Here is a 17,751-nt window from a genome sequence, read left to right as displayed (position 1 = left end):
GCAGTCAGCGCACGTGGCTAATGGTGCTGAAGAACCGATGCAGGAGCGGTGGAGCTCATGTTGTGTTGCTCGGGCGCAGTTGGTGTGCGGCCTCTGTGTCTCCGTGGAGAGGTCAGTTCTGGTGGGGCTGCCTCGGAGACGATGCAGCGAACTTAGGGAAGTGCCGGGGCATGCAAGGTGCCTATTTTGGCATAGGCAGTAAGAACTGGGGGGGGGGGGGGGAAACTTGGCTCTTTAGACAAGCGTTTCCAGACTTATAATGCAACCAGGCTTCACAACCCCTTCCTTTACCCTCCACTCCCTCACTAACTGTTTCCAACTTATTTTGAAGCCTCTTACTTTGTTCTATTTATTTGACTATTTATTTGTTTATTCTGTTTATCTGTTCTGTTTATTTAACTATTTAAGCCTTGTTTCACTGTTTTCAATGCTTCAATGTAAAATGTAAAAGTTCTAATGCTATGTCATGGAAAGTATATCTAATTGTTTTAATGTTAAAACTGTTACAATGTAAAAAGCCCCAGCCAAACAAGTCCCGGGCGAGTTCCCGTTCTCTGTAAACCGGACTGATTTGTATCTAATACAGGAATTTCGGTATAGAAAATAAATAAATAAATAAATACATCCTTTCCCCGGCTGTCAGAAGGTCCCACAGGAGTGTGCCTTCGGGCCTCTGAGTCTTTTGGCTTTTCATGCCAGGAAGGTAGCAAGGGGGAAGCATCCACGTCCCTATAGCAGGGCACAAAGTTGCCCATGTCCTGTAATTAAAAAAAAAAAAGCCTGAAAGGATTCCGGGGGTGGGGGGGGGGGGGGGGTAGGTAGTTCTAGATTTGGCTTCATGTCCAGAGAAGTCCCTTCGATGAGGGGCCAGAGGAATGGGCTGTGAAGTAATGTGGGACGGATCTGCTGCGGGCCGCTTGCTTGGTGTTCCTTAGGCTTAGGGCATAAGCGGTGAAGCCCAACAGCAGGAGATTTCTCTCTGTCTCAATCCCAGTGAAGAGTCTCGTGCGAGCTGAAGGACAGTGTGTGGCGGACATTCGATGTGTTCTGAGATTTCATATTATACAGAGTTTGCACACTAGGATTTCCAGATGCCTGATGTGACAGATCCAGCCAGGGACATGGAGAGGTCCCGCTGGCCGAAGGGGATGGATTTCCCCAAGTTTTTCGGGAGCAGGGTATCAAGGTTCAGAGGAGGACTCTGACCTGCGAGAGCTGATACTGTCTTAGAGGATTTCGTTCTGGATGGCTGGCATGTTCCAGTGACAGCTTTTATTTTTCATAAGTTAATTAGGTAGCGGGGTCTGCTACATTGAGAGAGATGTAGCTTTGCCTCAGGATGAGGTTTGAAGTCTTGGCCCTGAGCATAAGGACTGCAGTTTGCTGCGGTTTTATGCAGAGAGCATGACTGCATTAGAGTCGCAAGCTGCGTCAGGCGAGGCAGCAAAAAAAAATGGTTAAATCAACTCTGGTGTATATTGCAGATGCTTTGAGAAGCTTGGTCAGATCATCTTTTGGGATCAGGATGTCTGCAATGTCAACCAGGAGACTGCTGTGGTTGTGTGGCTGGTTGGGGGAGATGGTGCAATTCTCGACTGGGAGCTCTTCCTTTTAAGGGCAGGCTCTTTTACAAGGATGACCTGGAGCATCTGGAGAGTCCAAGATGCAGGTGCATAACTTGCCAGAAGAAAGGTCTAAGGGCCTTTTCTTCAAGCTAAAGGTCTTCAGGTCCTCACAGGCAAACCGCTGCCAGTGCCTAATCAAACCACATCACAGTACCTCAACACCTTTCCAAGGTGAGTAACTGAACTGAACTGAACTTTTCAACCTTTTTACTTAGGTATACACTGCTCCTAGCTTATTTCTAGCTTCTGGTAACTTTTTGTTTTTAATATACAAACACTCTAACTTCTGTTTATTTGCTGCCTTACTGACTATTAAAAGCACAAACACACAACCACACTAAATAATATTCCCAAATAATTGACTTTGCCACAATACTTTTAAAAAAGACAATGTCCTTTAAACAAAACAAAGCTCAATGGGGCACATTTAAAATTAAGAAATGTACTGACTAATAGTTTCACAAAATGTTGCTATTCCATGTGTTTGCTGCATTTCCAAGCAATAAGCCCATTAGGTCTTTTTCTTGTTTGTATGCCTAAATTCATGTATACAGAGATTCTCAGTCCCCCAGCATAAATTCAGCAGCAGTCATGAACTCATGAATCATATCATCATCTCATGCACTAGATCTTCAGCAATTCTTCCAATCACTCCTTCACTGCATAGGAATCTCTGTATCTATCTGCGTGTAAAGAACACTTAGCCTTCATAATGGCTGATGCCCATTAAAACAGTGACGTTTAAATTCATGCACATATTCTCACAACCCGTATATTGCAAAAACACACTCCCAAAGCTGATCTGTTATTTCATTGTTCTCATATTGGCATCTCCCTATTTTCTGTTAAAGCCATAGGTTATAGGGAAAACTTGTTGGTTCCCATTTTAAATTAAACGATGAATCAGCACACCTGCAACATTTACAATGCATTTTGCCCAATGTCCATTACATTTTCCAGGAAATCTATGGAAGATTTTTCATGGGACCTCATTTTGTACTAAGTAAATTCTTACAGTCAGTCAAGGCTTCACAGTCTCCAGTAACAAAGCTGCCTGGGGACCCACATTTCAAACTGTACTAGCTTTAGGAGTAAAGTAGTGAGTTTGTGGTATTAGCCGCACGAATACACAGAAATAGTTTTGACGCTTTATGAGGCAATCTTCAAACTGGATGCACAGATGCAGAATCAGTGGGCACTTTTTACTCAGTAAGTTGGCTCTTTCCCTTTGAAAACTGCTCCGAGGAAAAGAGCCTGCAGGGATTTGCACCCGCTTTTTCCCTTGACAGCAGTATACCTAGGCTTGAAAATGTCATCAGTGAGTGTTATTTCCCACCCCCGGGTGTTGATCTCCATGTGGACTTCGAGCTGGGTAAGGGCTGGCACTGATAGCCACCCCGTTTAGCCGGGTGAATGGCTACTGAACATAGCCTTCTACATGAACCCATTCATAGTAATTCTTCTGAAGTCTCTCAGCTACTCACATAATTATCAGCCGTTAGTGCAGTTGTAATCAAGAACCTTCCTTAACCCCAAATCCATATACATATTTTTGTCTGCAGTTATAATGGTGCAAATTAAAAAAAAAAGAACCACATTTTTTTTTAGACAGGATTACAGTACATAAAACTCAGTCTCACTCTGGTATTCTTTGTCATCTTCTTCTGCACACTTGAATCTCAGAATCTCCATTTGGTTTTCTGAAAGAGAGTCACTGTAGTCTTTTAGTTCTTGAGGATCCTGAAATATTTCAACCTTACTGGATAGAACAAACCAAACTTTGCTTTCATATTTTAGTTGCCAGAAACTTCACCCTTTTCTGTGCCATAAGGTTATTTAGATTTAATTTAATATATACCACTATTACTGGCTAAGAAACCAGTTCAAAGCAGTATATAATTGTAATAAACTGTTATACATCTGCATATACAGAGTTTTACCAAATAATCTTTTGAAATCATATAGTACTTTAATAGCATTGTCGTGCCATGTGCAAACCATTCTAACAGACAGGAGAAACAGCGATAGCAAATCCAGGTAGCAAAAATACTACCATAGGAGAGAAGACACACTGCACAGAGAGCATATACTGGAGTATTGTGTTCAGTTCTGTTCTCAAAAGGGACAGAGACGGGATGGAGGTGTCCAGAGAAGGGCGACCAAAATGGTGGGGGGGGGTCTCCATCAAAAGACTTATGAGGAGAGGTTGAAGGACCTAAATATGTATACCCTGGAGGAGAGGAGGTGCAGGGGAGATATGATACAGACCTTTAGATACTTGAAAGGTTTTACTGATGCACGATCAACAACAAACCTTTTCCGCTGGAAAGAAACCAATAGAACTAGGGGTCATGAAATGAAACTCCAGGGAGGATGACTCAGAATTAAAGTCAGGAAACATTTCTTCATGGAGAGGTTCCCTGTACGTACTCTGATCAGTCCAGACAGTGGGTTGAGCCTCCTGTCCAGCAGATAAAGACAGAGAAAAACTGAAAGGGTATCCCATATAAGGAGAGTGCTCACCCTGTGTCCCTTCAGTATTTCTCTGACTCCAGCAGATGCAGATAGTAGAACCTGTGGTTTTCCCTTCTTGTAGCAGTTTCTTGGATTGCAAAAGTTTCTCTTCCTTCTATTCTTTACTTTCAAAGGATCAAGCAAATATTTATTAATCTCAACCTGTTTAAAAAAAAAATGTATTCAGCAGGAGCAGCAAGTCCTGTCTCCTCGCTCTTACTAGGGCCTACGGGGGACCCTGTCCCCTTGAGTACTTCAGCCTGGCCCTGGGGTGATACTGGTGGGTCCGGTCCCTCCCCATTGAAACCCCTGAGAAGATTCATGCCTCAGGTCTCTGGCTGACAGAGAAGTTTATTCCTCTTGTTTTCTTTTAGCTGCTGTTTCTTTAAGCTATTTAAAAAAAAAAAAAAAAAAAAGGGTTTGCTCAGGAGAGTTTTTATTTCTCAGTACCTTGGACAACAACAAGTTGCTTCGTGGGAAGGAATGGGGAGCAGAGTTATTTTTACCCTCTCTTCCGCTCGCAGCCAGGCACAGGGGAACTTGCCATTTTTTCATGCGGCAGCCCCCCCCCCCCCCCCTCACCATGCCGAGGTCTCCATTTTGTATAGCTTGTGGAGAGTCTGCCTTGAGGCTCTCCCACGAGGGAGTTTGCTCGAGCTGTTTACCCGGCGGGGAAGGGCCATCGGCAGTGCAGGAGAAATCAGCTGTTCAAGGCAGAACTTGCAAATGCGCTGCCAGGCCGGCTGATTTCTCCTGCACTGCCGATCCCCTTCCCCGCTGGGTAAATAGCTCGAGCAAACTCGATTTGGAACTTCCTCTCTCCCCCCCCCCCCCCCCCCCCCCCGCCCCGATTTAAGCCCAGTGGGTCCTTCTAATGTGGTCCTTGACCCCCTGGACGTGGTACCCCCTTCCTTAAAGGCCAGGAAAAGCCCTCACTCCTTTCTCCATGGATTTTGTCCTTTTGCTACATAAGGCTTATGTGGCCAGCTTGCTGCACCAGGAGGAACCCTGCACAGACCCTGTGCACCTTCCTACGGGCCCTCCACCCGCCAAAGTGCCTCGGGTATCTGCAGACCAGGCTTCCCAGCCCTCGGTCTCTCAAGGGACCACTCCGATTAGGACCATACCTGGGGGGCAAAACCCGCCGGATCCTCCTAAATCTCCCCCTCAGATTCCAGATCCTGATCCGGATGCCAATGCTCTCACTCAAAACCCACCGGTCGAGGGGGATGACCCGTGGGTCTTACGCCTGTTCCAGCGGGAGGAGCTGGACCCGCTTATACCTTTTGTTTTGGCTGAGTTGGGTATAGATGTCCCTCCTGAGGAATCGCAGACTACCCCGGGTTCTAGTAACGTAGACCCTGTCCTGGCTGGTTTGAGAGCCCCCTCCGCGTACCTTTCCTTTTCATCCTATGCTAATGCAATTGCTACTCCAAGAGTGGGAAGCTCCTGAATCTGGTTTACGGGTCGGCAGAGCAATGGACAAGCTCTATCCCCTCCCGGACCAGTGCCTAGAGATGCTCAAGGTACCTAAGGTGGATGCTTCGGTATCTGCTGTAACAAAGAGAACCACCATCCCGGTGGTCGGAGTGACGGCCTTGAAGGACCTTCAGGATTTTTTAAGTCTTAGTTCTTGGCGTCCGGGTGACAGTCTGTAGCAGTCTCATGCAGCGGCAAGCCTCAGGTGGGTTCAACAACTACTCAGCACCCAGGACCTCCCATCTGCAGAGGCGGCACAGGTGGAGTGGCTGGAAGCTGCGGTTGCATATTGGGCTGATGTCCTCTTATGATCTCTCAGGGTGCAGGCCAGAGCCATGGTTTCAGCGGTGTCGGCCAGATGACTCCTCTGGCTGCGAAATTGGGCAGCAGACTCCTCTTCCAAATTGTAATTGGGCACTCTCCCTTTTAAGGGTAAGTTGCTTTTTGGGGAGGACCTGGAACAGCTTATTAAATCTTTGGGCGACAACAAGATTTATAAGCTGCCCGAGGACTGCCCTAAACAGTCCAAGTCTTTTTTTCCCTTCACTCCCTCGTTTCCGGGGGCAGCGCAGGTACAACCAGCCATGGGAGGCCTCCCAAAGAAATACCTCCACTAGATCTCAATCATGGTCTCATTCCTTTCGTGGACGATGTCCATTCCGGGATGGTCACCCTCAAGGTTCAGCCCCGAAGTCCTCCCAATGAGATGTGGCCGGCCCATTCCTCCATTCCCAACTTAGGTGGACGTCTGTCCCTGTTTCACGAGGAATGGGTCAAAATTACTTCGGATCAGTAGGTCCTCGAGGTAATCGAAAGAGGCTATGCATTAGAATTTGCTCGGGATCTCTGCCTGCAGGAGTCGGAAATGTCTAGTGGTGTGCCAGACTCTACACAGGCTTCAAGAGCTCTGTGCCATAGTCTCGGTTCCCCTGGAGGAACAGGGGTCCGGCCGGTATTCCATCTACTTCATCTTCCCCAAAAAGGAAGGCTCTTTTCGACCAATCCTAGACCTCAAGAGAGTCGTCAAGGTGCTCAAGGTTCCCCAGTTTTGGATGGAGACCCTGAGGGCGGTCATAGCAGCAGTTCGCTCAGGTGAATTCCTTCCTTCTCTCGACTTGACAGAGGCCTACCTTCACATCCCGATCCATCAGGAACACCAGACGTATCTTCATTTCAACATCCTGGGGTTACACTACCAGTTTCAGGCACTCCTGTTTGGTCTCGCCACCGCTCCTCGCACATTCACCAAAGTCATGGTGGTAGTGGCGGCCTTCCTCCACCAGGAGGGAGTCCTAGTCCATCCTTACCTGGACGAATGGCTCATTCGGGCGAAATCAGAGAAGCTCTGTGCGATAGCAGTCAACAGGGTCTTGTCGGTCCTCGCCTCCCTCGGGTGGATAGTCAAATTCTCCAAGAGCAACCTCAAGCCCTCTCAGGTCCTGGACTTCCTAGGAGCACGCTTTGACAACCACGTGGGAAAAGTTTTACTGCCCGGGCGCTCAAGCTCATGGATCAAGTACAACATCTGTTATCTCTCTCAGTGCCCACGGCCTAGGACTATCTCCAGGTCCTGGGCTCTATGGCTTCAACTATAGATTTGGTTCCTTGGGCTTTTGCACATATGTGTCCTTTACAGAAAACTTTGCTATCCCGCTGGAAGCCGGTCTCTGAGAAGTTTCAAACACCTCTATTGCTCTCCGACTCTACCATTGCCAGCATGCAGTGATGGCTCTCGCTCGCCCACCTGTTGAAGGGGATGCCCCTGAAGACACCCCAGTTGATCATTGTCCAGCTGGGGAGCGGTGTGTCAGCACTAGGCTACCCAGGGGCCTATCCCACTGGCACATCAATCCCCGAGTCCAATCCCACTGGCACATCAATCGTCTGGAGGCCCAAGCGGTCCATCTGGCACTCAAGGCTTTCCTACCCTTGGTCCGTTGCAAAGCTGTGCGAGTCCTCTCCGACAATGCCACCACAGTAGCTTACATCAATCGCCAGGGGGGCACCAGGAGTCGTCTGGTGGCCCTGGAAGCCAGCAAGCTGCTGTCCTGGGTGGAGCGCCATCTGGATCAACTGGCAGCCTCCCACATTGCGGGGAAGGAGAATATTCAAGCCGACTTCCTCAGTCGTCAACATCTAGACCCCGGAGAGTGGGAGTTGTCCGAAGAGGCGATGGATCTTATTGTGTCCGAAGAGGCGATGGATCTTATTGTACGCAAGTGGGGAGCTCCCCACTTGGACCTGATGGCCACCCTGAGGAATGCGAAAGCTCCCAGATTCTTCAGTCACAGAAGGGAGCACTGCTCGGAAGGGGTGGATGCCCTGGCCTCGCAACGTCCTCCTCTACGTGTTCCCACCCTGGCCTCTGGTGGGAAAGGTACTCAGAAGGATAGAACTTCACATGGGGCCGGTCAGTCTCATGGTGCCAGAATGACCCCGGAGACCATGGTTTGCGGATCTGGTGAACCTCCCGTCGGACGGTCCTCTTTGCCTCTGTCACCTACCAAACCTCCTTCAGCAAGGTGCCGTATTTTTCAATCATGCGGTTCGCTTTTGTCTAGCGGCCTGGCTTTTGAGTGGCGGCGACTGAGGAAGAAGGGTTATAAGGAGGAAGTTATATCCACTCTGTTGCGGGCAAGTAAGACTTCTACCTCGCTCGCTTACATCCAGGTCTGGAGAGTGTTTGAGAATATGTGTGCTGATTCCGGAGTACCGGCATGTAAGGCCCCGGTTGTCCCAGGTCCTCTCCTCCCTACAGAATGGCCTCTCCAAAGATTTGTCTTTTAATTCCTTGCGGGTACAGGTTTTGGCTCTCGGTTCCCTCTTAGGGTGGGTCGATGGTTCTGCGGTGGCGGCCCATCCAGATGTCGTTCGATTCCTCAAAGGGGCCAAGCATTTGAACCTGCCTGTCCGGGCTACTTGTCCATCATGGCGCCTTAATTTGGCGCCCTTCGAACCCCTCCGGTGGGCCACGCTTAAGGATCTGACTCTCAAGACAGTATTTCTAGTCTCTATTTGCTCAGCCAGGAGAGTGTCCGAGCTCCAAGCCTTGTCTTGTAGGGAGACTTTTCTTCGTTTTTCTGATTCAGGTGTTTCCCTTAAAACAGTACCATCCTTCTTACCAAAGGTCATGTCCTCCTTTCACGTAAATCAGTCAGTGGAGCTCCCTGCTTTTTTTCCAGAAGACATTGCGAGCACGCCTGGCGGTGACCTATGGTGTCTTGATGTAAAAAGAGTACTACTGCAATACTTACAGATAACAAACTAGTTTCGTATCTCTGATCATCTCTTTGTCTTATGGAGCGGCCCAAATAGGGGAAGCAAGGCTTCTAAAGCTACCATCGCTCGATGGCTAAAGGAGGCGATTGGGGCCGGATGGTTATGGAAGGCCTAAAGGCCCATTCTTTGCGTTCACAAGCTACCTGCTGGGCGGAGAGCCAGTTAGTCTCTCTGCAAGAGATATGCAGAGCAGCTACTCGAAAATCTCTACATACCTTTGCTCATCATTATCGCCTCGATGTACAGGCGCCAGTTTTTTGGTGCCTTCGGCAGACAGGTGCTTCGAGTGGGACTGTCTCGGTCCCTCCCTACTTAGGGAAGCTTTGGTACATCCCACTGTCTGGGCTGATCCGGGTACGTACAGGGAAAGGAAAATTGGTTCTAACCTGCTAATTTTCGTCCTGTAGTACCACGGATCAGTCCAGACGCCCACCCTGGCTGCATTCTGATTCTCATATGACAGCTTGAAGTTTTGTTCATTCACAGGTTTTCGGAGTGTCTACTACTTTTCACAAAGCACAAGCATTTCCAACTTTAAGGTACCGGAAGTATATGTATGTATATATGTAAGAGTATTTAAATTTCAAATTTCAATTTGGATTTATCAGGTTTTACTTGATTTTTCTCTAGTTAAGATTACAGTTTTACATTTCTCTGCTTTGTTAATGTTTATACTGAAGGGACATAGGAGGAGAACTGTCCTGATATAGGATACCCAGTGAGTTTTTCTCTGGACAGGAGGCTCAACCCACTGTCTGGACTGATCGTGGTACTACAGGAACGAAAATTAGCAGGTAAGAACCAATTTTCCTGTGATGGACGCCTGGAATGCCCTTCCAGAGGAGGTGGTGAAGACAAAAACGGTGAAAGATTTCAAAAGGGCATGGGATAAACGCTGTGTGGATCCCTAAAGGCAAGGGGGAGTGGAATGTAGTAAGAAGCATGGGGGTAATTTGCTGGTGTGGTGGATACTACCCTTAACAAATAAGCCTTCTTGGACTCAAAACAGTAACCAACAAGAGCCCTGACCTTGGCAGTCTGAGTAACTGATAAGTATAGGAAACTGATAACTATGGGAGCTTGCTGGGCAGACTGGATGGGCCATTAGGTCCTTTTCTGCCGTCACTTCTATGTTTTCTATGAAAGAAAGCAGAGTTGCAACGTGAGAAAGCATGCAGTATCATGAACAGAGAAGCAGGCTTCAGTTGTAGATACCAGGCCCTTTAAACAAGGAGAGAATATAAGCCTTTACTCAGTTGACAGAGACTCCTGGTCTGATCCTTGGGCAGCCTCCGTGGTGATTTTCTGCCAGGTTACCAATCTGGAAGTTTTTTTAGCCTGGCAATCTTGGTACGACTGTCAAAGGTAAAAATTTCAAACCTTGGTTCTAGCAATGGTATTTTTAAGAGGATAAAAGTTCTATGCCACAGGCTTCAGTGCACCCCTAATTCCCACTTCTTCAAGTTGACGGTGCCTGATAATAGGAAAGAATCACATTTTGAGGCTTTGTATAGATTTGTCCAAATGTGGTTTTTTTTTTCATCTAGATTGTGCTAGATGATCATGCTAACTTAAACAAAATGTTAAGGTTCTATATTTTGTGAGAATTGATCCTTTTCTTTGATACCTTATTTAACATTAAGCCTCAGTCTTCACACTGTCCAATGGTTTCTTACAGTATGTGTGTGAAGCGTTTAGAGATGTGGCAGTAGGTATGTGGCTAGTGATGGTAAGTTTGTGAGGAGTTTAGGCATGTGGTTGGTGGATGAGGATTTTGTGGTAATGTTGCTTACAGAAGGTGCATGAAGAATATGGGAAATGCACATGCGCAAGGAATTTGGTAATGTGTTTGGTGACAGTAAGTGTTTGAGAAGTTTGGGTTGGTGATGGTAGGTATGTGATAAGTTTGTACACCTGTGTTGTACATGCTCTTGTAATATTTTGATGCTTAAAGTTATGCTCTTGTAAATGTCAGTTACTTGATCTCTCCCACTATTCCCTCTCATCCAAGTTAGAGCCACCCCCCCCCCCTCTTATTCACCAGTTCTATGTTCATTGTAAAGCCTGTTGCTGCATTTTGTTTCTTGTTAACCGATGAGATGTTCCCAACGACCATCAGTATATAAAAACCGTTAAATAAATAAAATCTGTGATCAGGGCCTTATACTTCTACTTGCACAGAGATTGTTTCTCTGTTCAGGTCGTAGGACTCTAGCGGTTGTCACCAAACTGGATCTGATGGATGCTGGAACAGATGCTATGGATGTACTCCTGGGGAGAGTCATTCCAGTGAAATTGGGCATCATCGGTGTTATTAACAGGTAAGTGTTGCCTCCCCAAGCTAACAGCAAAAGCAAAATGATCTGTCTGCAGATTATATGGGTACAGAGTTGAGATGAAGGTGAGTCAGGGTTGTGTGATACAGGGCTGGGATGGGAATAGGGACAGCCTGTGTGATATGGAATTGGGATGGGAAGGGCACAAGGTATAGGCATGGGATTGGGATGGGAAAGGGACAACCTGTGTTGTATGGGTTTGAGCTGGGGATGACATTGGCTGTGTGGTACTAGGTTGGGATGGTGGTGGTTCAGATAGATACTGAGTGCAGGGCTGGGATAGGAGTGGAACAGGATATGGTGCAGGACGGATTGGAGTGGGGCAGGCTGGGGGTATAAGGCTGGGATGAGAATGAGACAGGCAGTGGTAGTAGGGTGGGAGTGGGTAAGGAAGATTTTCTGTGTATAGGGCTGAGATGAGAATGGGACAGGCTGTGTGATACAGAGTTGAGATAGGGCTAGAATAGGCTGTGTATACAGGAATAACACTGCAAGGGAATCCACGTTTGAATGAACTTAAAATTTACTTATCTTCGTCCCCACTACAAATCCTGTCCCAGCCATATCTGTGCATCCTTTGACAGTTGTGCTGCAGAGCTGTGACTTTTTTCTTTGTGTGCATGTCCCGTGGCACCCATTGTAGTGCATTGACTTGTTTGTCTGCCCACAGGAGTCAGCATGACATCAACACCAAGAAAAGTATCACTGAATCGCTGCAGAATGAGCAGGGCTTCCTGCAGAAGAAATATCCATCCCTTGCGAATCGCAATGGAACTCGCTACCTCACCAAGACACTCAACAGGTAATGAGAGTTCTGTATCTGGAAGCTTAGTATCACCCAGAGGCATCACATTTTCACTACAGCATGGCTGTGGGGTTGGTGTTGTGTTAACGCTTCTACTCCTGGAAGACCACCCCTTCAATAGGATAAGCTTTAGAGAATGTGGGGGTGGCCACTAAGACCACCAGGGACTTTCACTTACACTCGAGGGGCAGGGAAGTGCTCACAGAGACTGAGGCCCCTTTAACTGCATGTGGAGGTTCACACAAACTGCTAATTCCCGGGCCCGGCCTAGAAAATAACTATACCTCATTAACAGGCCGATACAGTAAGGGAGCGTAAGAAAAAGTGCGGCAGTGCCAGGCGCCCGCTCGTTTGCCGCGCACACAGTTCGGATCACATACCGCTCGATACAGTATTTAAATTAGACGCAAATGCAAGCCGCGTCCATGAAGCGTAATCCATTTTACTGTATAGAGCGCTATACAGCGCCTATAGAGTATCCTGGGTGCGCTGGTACCTGTCATTTCAAATGTCATTTGAAATGACAGGTACCAGGAGGTGGATGGTTCTCCTACGCTCGGGCATCGGGGATTGCCAGTCCTCTCTCCCCCCCTCCCGAAGCAAGCCGCAGGGCGAAAATCGACTCGACGTTATTAAAGCAAATAGAAATTGTAACAGAAGTAAACTTACTGCATGCTTCCAGCAGCCCCAGTCCTCTCTCCCCTCCTCCCGAGGCGTGCACCGCAGCTCCCCTGCCTCCCGGGGGCAACCGGCGGCAAAAGCAGCTTCCAGCAGCCCCGCCAGCGAAGGTGCATGAACGCACGTCCAATTTGGGCGCTCAAGCAGCGAAAGTGCATGAGCGCACGCCGTGACCTCGGACATCCATCTGGGTGCTCAGGTCACGGCGTGCGCTCATGTGCCTTTGCTGCCTTGAGCGCCCAAATTGGATGTGCGTTCATGCACCTTCGCCGGCGGGGCTGCTGGAAGCCGCTTTCGCCGCCGGTTGCCCCCGGGAGGCAGGGGAGCCGCGGTGCGTGCCTCGGGAGGAGGGGAGAGAGGACTGGGGCTGCTGGAAGCATGCAGTAAGTTTACTTTTGTTACAATTTCTATTTGCTTTAATAACATGTTGAGTCGATTTTCGCCCTGCGCCTTGCTTCGGGAGGGGGGGAGAGAGGACTGGCAATCCCCGATGCCCGAGCATAGGAGAACCAGGCCACACCATGTTACTTGCTTGCTCCAAACCACCCACTTATTTGACCAGAGCCTGCCTATTGCTGTCACATCCCTCTAATGCCAGGGTCAGGGTAGGTGGTAAATTAGCGGGTTAAAGACGCGGCAAAACAGTTGGTTAAAAAGGCTATAATCGGGCCGCACGTTACTGTATGGGAAGGAATAGCTAAACCGATCATTTACATCTCATATACATGCCGCGGGCGGAAAGGGATACGCGTCGATTTAAAGAAGCGGTAAGGATTGGTAAAAACGGATAGTGAATCGCGGGTTAGACTTATGCGGCCAAATTGTGGGTACAAAGCGGGTTAGAAACAGGGTAACCGCGGCCGCGCTTTACTGTATCGGCCTGTTAGTTGTTAGTTTTTTGCAAAAATGAACCCACAATGCCTTTTTAGTGACTTGTTTTCACAAAATTGCTCGGCAGTGAGCTGCTTTGCATGATTTTGCATCACAGGAGCTCATTAGTGAGTAATCTGAGCAGCTCTTCTGCCGACTACATCATGGTTTTTTACTAGACATCTCTGCAGCTTTCGACTCTATAGATCATCAGATTCTTATTAATGGATTAAAGTCAATTGGCATATTTGACACAGTTCTTGATTGGTTCACGTCATTCATTTCTAACCATACTCAAAGAATTGATATTTCTCAGTTTCACTCAGACTGGTTCACTGTTAACTTAAGCGTCCCTTAAGGTTCTGCCTTATCTGCCATTCTCTTCAATATTTATCTGCTACCTCTCTGCCGTCTTCTGGACTGACTGGGATTCCTTCAAGATTTATGCAGACATTCAGTTTTTTGTTCCTTACAACAACTCTTGGTCTACAACTCTCTCCTTTGTAGCTCTATGTATTCTATCCATTAAAACTTGGCTTTCACATAACCATCTCAAGCTCAACACTTCAAAACAGAAATAGTTCACTTTTCTACAATACCACTATCCTTCTGTCATCCTCCATCTCATCTAAATATTGACAACTGTTCTATACCAATTTTGTCTAAGGCTCGATACCTCTGTGTCACACTTGACTCAGAACTCTCCATGTCTAATCATATTTCCACTGTAGTCAAAAACTCAATTTACAAACTTCATCTTCTAAAAAATCTAAAACCGTTATTATTTCACAATGAATTCCATCTGGTTCTTCAAACCATAACATTTTCTGGATTTGATTACTGAAATGGCCTATTTTTAGGTTTATTTGATTCCACTAGGCCCATTACAGCTTTTTCAAAATGCTGCTGCACATCTTTTATCCAACTCAAAAACCAGAGATCACATCTCTCCAGTTCTAATTGCTTTACATTGGTTCCCTGTTTCATTCGTATCCAATACAAAATCCTTTGTCTCATTCACAATTTAATCCACAACCCCTCTACTATATGGCAGTGCACTTTACTTCAGATATATCAACCACCAAGACAACTACGCTCTGCTGATAAATGTTTACTAGAAGTTCCTACTGTCCGCCTTGCCAGATTAGTCTACCCGACACCGAACTTTCTTGGTTGCAGGCCCTTCTTTGTGGACTTCCCTCCCGGATAACCTTACATTAATCCCTATTCACAAAGATTTTTAGAAACATCTAAAAACTTATTTATTCAAGTTTGCTTTTACCTAACCTTTTACTTTATTTTTACTATATTTTATTCTGTATACCTTGTGATATTTATTTAGTATTGCTGTAATTTGTTTGTTTAATATTGTAAACCACTTGGACCTACCTCCATTGTATCAAGCAGTATATAAGAGTTTAATAAATAAATAAATAAATATCGCAGCTGGGGAGGCTGTGGGTGGAACCAGAGAGCTTTATCGCTTGCTGGGATGGGAGTTCTTGGGTGGCAGGGCTTGTTGGCTAGGGGGTCAGGCCTTCCTTTGCTGGTGCAGTGTTTTGGTTTTTTTTTTCTGTGCAGTTGGATGGCACACAGCAGTGCCTTCCACTCATGTGGTGATGGGTATGTGCAGCTTTCGTGTTTCAGGCTCTGCTCCTGATGTCTCTCTGATGGAGAGGGTGGGACAGGGCAGGCAGAAGCTGCACCGAAGCAACAGAGCAAGCAAAAGGCAGGCGTGGGAGCGCCTCTGAAGACAGCAAATCCCTTCCTGCTGGGTGCGGGAAAGGCAGCCATGTTGTCTGCAGCTTAAGGGACTTCAGGGCTGTTTGGGGGATCAGAGTATCTTCTCTGTTGTCTCTGGCAGTGCAGGGTTCCGCTAACAGGAGGAAGCCTGAGTCAGAGGGAGGGGGACCTTTACAGGCATGAATTGGAGGGTCCCACAATGTTTTCTTCGGAGTTTGTGCTGCTTATGCATGAGGCATACTTAGCGAGAAAAGCAGCTGGGAAGCAGTTGGTCCGGGCTCAGGGATTCCTTGGTCCATGTCCTGCTAAAAGACCTAGGAGTTCCAGGGATCAGATTCCTAGGCAAGCTCACAGAGTCCTCAGGATGATGGCACATCCTGGTAGTCCGGATGTAGACTCTGAGGATTCAGAGGAAAAGGTTCTGCTGGTATCTGCCTCTCCTGACCCAGCTGTTCCTGATACTAGCCCGGATGTGACAGACCCAGATGGGAGGCTGGGCGAGATGCCAGTTGCTGAAGGGGATGACCCTAAAGTTGTGCATCTCTTCTGTAAGGAGGAGTTGTGGCCTTTGATTCCTCATGTTCTTAAAAAGTTGGGGATCAAGATTCCACAGAAGGAGTCAGATCAAGGAGTGGACCTGACCATGGATGGCCTGAGGGGTCCATGAAAGCCTTCCCTTTTCACAAATCGGTGAAGAAGCTGGTGGCCAGGGAGTGGGACACTCCAGAGAGAGGCCTGAAGGTAGGCTGGGCGATGGCAAAATTGTATTCATTGTCTGAAGACATGCTTGAGCTTTTGGCACTCCCGAAGGTGGATGAGTCAGTGTCTGCAGTCACTAAGAAGACCACCATTCCTGTGGCTGGTTCAGTAGTGCTGAAAGATATGCAAGACAGGAAACTGGAAATTCATCTCAAGAAGAATTTTGAGGTGTCTGTGCTAGGCTTGTTTGCAGTAGCTTTGGCAAAGGGCCAACCTAAGCTGGGTTCAGCAATTGCTGGCTACGAGAACACCATCTGTGTCTGAGGCTAAGCAAGTGGACTGTTAGGAGGCCACAGTGGCTTATGTCTTGGATGCCTTGTATGACCTCATCAGAATTTCTTTGAGGATTATGATGTTGGTGGTCTTGACCAGACATCTCCTTTGGTTAAGGAACTGGTTGGTGGATATTTAGACCAAGTCTTGGTTAGGATCATTGCCTTTCAAAGGAGAGGACCTGGAGGAGCTCCCTCCCATCTCCCTAGACAGTCCTACAGCTAAGTAATTCCTATTTCCACGTACATCTCGCTTGGCTACAAGAGACTGAGGTAAAAATGGCAATCACGCGGGAACCTCACCATGCAGCTGTACAGAGTTCAAAACTCTGTACTCTCTGAGAAAACTCCGCCTACTGACCCAGTCGTGACGCTCCCAATCAGCATGGCTAATTCATCCTGCTATCTACGGAAACACTGTTTATGGTAAGCAAACTTGCTTTCCTTGATCTGTTCTCAAGGTAGTCAATTTTGTCACCATATTGAGCCATCGTGCACAATCCTCAATGGACCCTACACAAGTCTGTTTCTTGGAGCCATTTTTGAAATATTTCCTCCAATGCCAACACAACTGCTTGTGCTACATCATTCACTGCAGGTTCAGAAGGCTTTGGAGAAGGCGCCTCATCCGGGAGCTCTATCATCTTAGATTTGCCTATTCTATTTTTCTCCTTATCTTTGAGCTGCATTCTCAACAAAATACTGACAGCCAAAGGTTAGAAGCATGGTCAAAAAAGAACTGCAATGCCATTGTCACAAAAGCTGTGGCCACTCAAAGCTCCAAAAGGAGCGATTCTGTGCAAAAGATTATGGAAAATAGAGGTGAAGCCCAGGAGTGAGGTAGGCACATGTCTGCTCACTTGCACCACCACATCACGTGACCCTCGCAGGACTTTGTCCTAACTTTCAGCACTGTGAAACTTGCCACAGGTACCAAGTATCTATGAACATCTGCATCTTTGAACATTTTTGTGTGGGTGGGGTTTTTTTTCCCATGGAAAATAACATGCATAGATTTGAAATCTAAGGACCTGATTTACTAAGCTTTTTTTTTCCCTATAGATACAGAATGGGAAAAAGCCTTAGTGAAAGAGGCCTTATGTACATTATTCTTCTCCCCCAATCTCAACAGTCCCCGAGAATGCCTTCTCTTAATGTGGCTAATATGCACATTGTGAAACAAAGTCCATAGTTTTAGCCACATTGAGGAAGAACAGTTTTCACACAACCAAATTACACATGTAAATCAGTATTTAAATGCATAAATGACTGAAAGTTAACCTGCTAATGTCCATTGGGCTTTTCTCATATGGAGATGTGCCATGGGTATAACATGGACTGTTGAGGCCATACAGCTCAGTATCTTCACCATGGTCCAAACTGATGTCTGC

General features: G+C 47.0%; 1 protein-coding gene across 5 annotated transcripts in view; it reads left to right on the top strand.

The window, feature by feature from the left end:
• Positions 1-17,751, top strand: part of LOC115095113 (dynamin-1-like protein) — a 101,178-nt gene that overhangs the window by 34,143 nt on the left and 49,284 nt on the right. For all 5 annotated transcript variants that reach the window (XR_003857694.1, XM_029608400.1, XM_029608392.1 and 2 more), the window contains 2 exons: positions 11,098-11,218; positions 11,904-12,035. Coding sequence is in view for 4 of the 5 variants with exons in the window: in XM_029608400.1 (XP_029464260.1) it covers positions 11,098-11,218; positions 11,904-12,035 (253 nt within the window). In the remaining variant the exon portion in view is untranslated. The remainder of the gene's footprint in view (positions 1-11,097; positions 11,219-11,903; positions 12,036-17,751) is intronic.

This window comes from Rhinatrema bivittatum, chromosome 1 (genome assembly GCF_901001135.1).
Source record: "Rhinatrema bivittatum chromosome 1, aRhiBiv1.1, whole genome shotgun sequence".
NCBI lineage: Eukaryota > Metazoa > Chordata > Amphibia > Gymnophiona > Rhinatrematidae > Rhinatrema > Rhinatrema bivittatum.
Note: the sequence above shows the minus strand (reverse complement) of the source record. Positions and strands in the feature narration are given on the sequence as shown.